At 34.4% G+C, this 4211-nt stretch overlaps 1 protein-coding gene across 1 annotated transcript; it reads left to right on the top strand.

Moving 5' to 3' along the window:
* Window positions 1-314: 314 nt before the first annotated feature.
* LOC118753167 (60S ribosomal protein L9) lies at window positions 315-948 on the top strand (the record flags this gene model as incomplete). Its single annotated transcript, XM_036488035.1, is given in 1 exon segment — window positions 315-948. A coding segment is annotated over 1 exon segment (573 nt). The 3' UTR covers window positions 908-948.
* Window positions 949-4211: the final 3263 nt, after the last annotated feature.

The following is a 4211-nucleotide window of genomic DNA, read 5'->3' as shown; positions in this document are numbered from 1 at the left end:
ATTTTCTATATGGGTACTTTCGTTAAATTAAAATTTTTGGTGTTTAATACGAGTTTCGCTATGTAAATACCTAATCTCAAGTTAATATGTATAACCACTGTATTACTTTAATTATGTGTACTTTATTATAAGTTTTAGATTTACTTTATTATAAGTTTAAGCTTCAGCAGATGTTACTTTGTTTTATCATTCTGGTTTTACCTTTTATTTGTTGTACTATAAGAGATCGTAGATATTATTGTACTAATGTTTACGCATTAAGTAATATATGAAATTAGTAAATACAATAATCGTTGAACTTCTGTTATATTTCAGGTAAACCGTAATTGTTACAATGAGGACAATAAACTCAAGTCAATGCGTTAAAATACCGAAAGGCATAAAAGCCTCAGTAAAAGCACGAGTTGTAAAAATAACAGGAGCGCGTGGAAGTTTAGTCCGAAGCTTTAAACATCTAGCGTTGGATATGTACATGGTTGATAAGCGTACCCTGAAAGTAGAAAAGTGGTTCGGTGCAAAGAAGGAGCTGGCATCTGTTCGTACCGTTTGTAGTCATATTGAAAATATGATTAAAGGTGTGACATTTGGCTTTCAGTATAAAATGCGTGCGGTTTATGCCCATTTTCCAATTAACTGTGTTACTTCTGAAAATAATACAGTTATTGAGATTCGAAATTTTCTTGGAGAAAAATATATTCGCCGTGTACAAATGGCTCCAGGAGTGACAGTAGTCAATTCCACGGCTCAAAAAGATGAACTGATTGTTGAAGGCAACGATATTGAGGCTGTTTCTGGATCAGCAGCTTTAATTCAGCAGTCTACAACAGTTAAAAACAAGGACATACGTAAATTTTTAGACGGCCTGTATGTATCTGAAAAAACAACTGTTATAAAGCGAGAGGATTGATTTGGTACAAATAAAGGCCGGTAACAATTAAAAAATTAAAACTTCTGTGCTAAATAAATGAAGCGCGAAAGATACAGCACAAAAGTGCAATGTCTTTCTTGACTGTTGTGTCGTTTGGGTGGGAACTGGCCTGCGAAGCACTTCTCGCTCCTTGGTGCAGAGCACTATACTCCCAATGCGCAATGAATACAATGGCGCATATTCATAGTCATATTTAGTACTCAACTAAGTCGAAACTATTCTAAGTCACAACTAAAACTATTCATAGTCGCCTTAGTTTCGACTTTTCTGGCTAAGTACCAACTTAAAATTTAGTTCCGGCTGCAGCTGCAACTAAATCGTAACTAGGGAGAAGTATTTTATCAAATTAAGGGAAAACAGACGAAATATTTAAAAATTAAGTTGGTAGAGGGTGATTTTGCTAATATTGAATAATCTCCAATTGAAATTTACAAATATCGATCCATTTTAATCGGAAGATGAAATTAAATGCGAATAAAGCTACATCACAATTTTATAATTAGAATAATTTAGATAAATTCTCAAATAATAAGTCAGTTTGACGCTAGTAAATTTAAAGTAAATTTGTGCATAACATTTATATATCTACTATTTGTATGTTTCACAGCATGCTTTCGATAAACATCGACTTCACATCACTGCGGTTGTTCTGGCTATTTCACACAATGAACAGAAAATGATACCTTATTCTTTTTCATAATCATGCAATGAAAATAAAAATTACATAATATTGTAAGCAAACGTCAAGCTGTGAAGTTCTACTTATATTGTGCTCTGATTTATCTTTGTATTTTGCAAAGTTTATTGTGCTAATTCCGAGTAAAAGTTGCTATAAAAAGTGCCTACGAGCATCTTAGTGTGAAAATAATCGAAGCGAAGTGAAAGTTTTGTGATTTTTGTGGTTTATATTAAATTTAATTTAATTAAATTTCACTAGCTTACATCTAATCTTGCCTAGTCATTTGTTGTTTAGTATTTCTTGTCACAGCTGTTTGCGCTGCATTTATTAAGTGTCACAATACAGTGATACTCAAACTGTTCGCTACATATATTTTTAAGCTAAATACATCAGCTCCTAAATTGTTGTGTGTGTTGTGTTAAACTTATTTTGCTTGTCTTTTTGTTAACATAAGTGTTATTAAATCTTTCAATATGAAGTGTGATCTTGATAACTGCCAAATTAAAAGCGAATCTGAACGCTACTTATCGTGCTGGCTCTGTGATGGTATTTGCCATCTAAAATATGCTGGTTTGACAGGAAGAATTCTGGACGCTATTAATGATGGCAAAGGTCTTCGCTGGTCTTGCTTAAAGTGCAGGTCAACCGAAGTTGATCTCTTTAAGTTGTTTAGGCAAACCAGAAATGGGTTTTCTGAGGTAGGGAGAGAGTTGTCGGTACTGACCGAAAAATTTTAACAATATGAAAATGTATTTAATTCTTTTAAATGCTTAGATACCGTACAATCTATGAAGGACATTCATGTGTCAAAACGTAAGCGTCTTCATAGTCCGCCTAATGAAAGGACCGTTCCACGTCAGAACAATCTTCCGAATGACTTAATTAATCTTTCTTCTCCATGTCCACAGGCAACGGAGTTATCTTCCTCAAAAGAACATAAATCAAAGTCTGCTTCTAATAATAACGACCCTGCAGTATCTTCCCCTTCCCCCGTTGAAGTTGTGGCACCGCCATCTAATCTTCCAACGCTTACTCTACCCTCAATTAGTAATTCAGTTACTCAACCCCGTCCGCCGGTAATCGAGTTTAATACTAGGAGACTGGTTGTGGTTCCGCCAAAGAAGTCTATATTTGTATCTAGATTTTTGAGGGATACTTCTGAGGACGATATAAAGTTTTACATCTCGTCCAAAGTTAAAACTGTCAACTTAAGTATCAGAAAATTTAATTTTAAATATGAAAGAAATATTTCTTCATTTAAAATAGACGTAAATTTAGAAAATTTTGACATGCTGCTTAGTAGTTCTTTTTGGCTCTCCGGAGCTTTCGTTCGTGAATTTGAGTATAGGCCCAACAAAAATAATAATTTAGCAAATATTCCCCGTCAGAATACAGAACCAAAAAACTGATTACTAAATCTGCTTTAAGTATTATATAATTTCTTTGACTGAAACTTGGCTCAAACCTCACACTTTTAATTCAGAGATTCTTTCAAATAATTATCATATCTACAGAAAAGACCGGGAGGACAGAGTCGGCGGTGGCGTACTCTTTGCCGTAGACTCTTCAATACCATCTGAAGAAGTTAGTCTTCCACACATTGAATCTGCAGAATTCAAATGCATTCGTGTTCAGGTTGGAAGGGGGTTTACTTACTTAGCTCTATGCTATAGTCCTCCCCGATCTGACTTATCAGTGTATTCACAACATGTATCTTTACTGAAATCAATTAATTCAATGATTAAGCCCTCTGATTCATTGATTGTGTTGGGTGACTTTAATTTACCAAATGTATCATGGAACATCATTGACAATGATATTGTACCTTTCTCGTCTGGCGCGTGCAACAACGTATTTTTAGAGGAGATGGCTGAACTCTGCCTGAATCAAGTTAATGTACTTCGCAATAAGTTTGGCAAAGTATTAGATCTTGTTTATGTTGATGATGCATCTAAGTCGGCTGTAAATAAATGTGACCCACTAGTTTTGCCCGAAGATGTCTACCACCCTGCTATTGAGATATCTTACGAAATTATAAACGATGGTCAAAATTGCGATGTCCAAACATACGAACCAAATATTCGCTTTGATTTTTCGAAAGCCAACTTTAAAAAACTGAATAAAGAATTGTCTAAATTGTCGTGGCCTATATACAAAGAAAAAGTTGAGCAAAGCGTTGCACATTTTAATTGTACTGTACATAGATTATTTGAAAAGTATGTGCCTAAACGCATGTGGGTTCCTGAAGAACTGAGAAACTTGAAAAACAGAAAGTCACGTTATTTTAGATTACACAAAAAAACCGGCTTACACTCACTCATACTATGTAAAATACTCACTTTTGCGTCACAAGTTCTTTGAATTAAGCAAAAAGTGTTATAAAGATTACTTGTGTAAAATCAAACGACGTATAATATATAACCCCAAATCATTTTATGATTTCGTAAACTCCAAGCGAAATATACGTGGGTTTCCTTCCGCCATGAAGTATCAAAATACCGTCTCTGGTGATAGTCAAACAATTTCTAACATGTTCACCCAGTTTTTTAAATCCAATTATTCCACTAACTCCCAAGCATACTTTGACTATCCTTTTAAACTAAG

This window comes from Rhagoletis pomonella, unplaced genomic scaffold (genome assembly GCF_013731165.1).
Source record: "Rhagoletis pomonella isolate Grant_MI unplaced genomic scaffold, Rhpom_1.0 Rhpom_scaffold_02147, whole genome shotgun sequence".
Lineage (NCBI taxonomy): Eukaryota > Metazoa > Arthropoda > Insecta > Diptera > Tephritidae > Rhagoletis > Rhagoletis pomonella.
The sequence above is the reverse complement of the archived record's forward strand: the minus strand, read 5'-3'. Positions and strand labels throughout refer to the sequence as shown.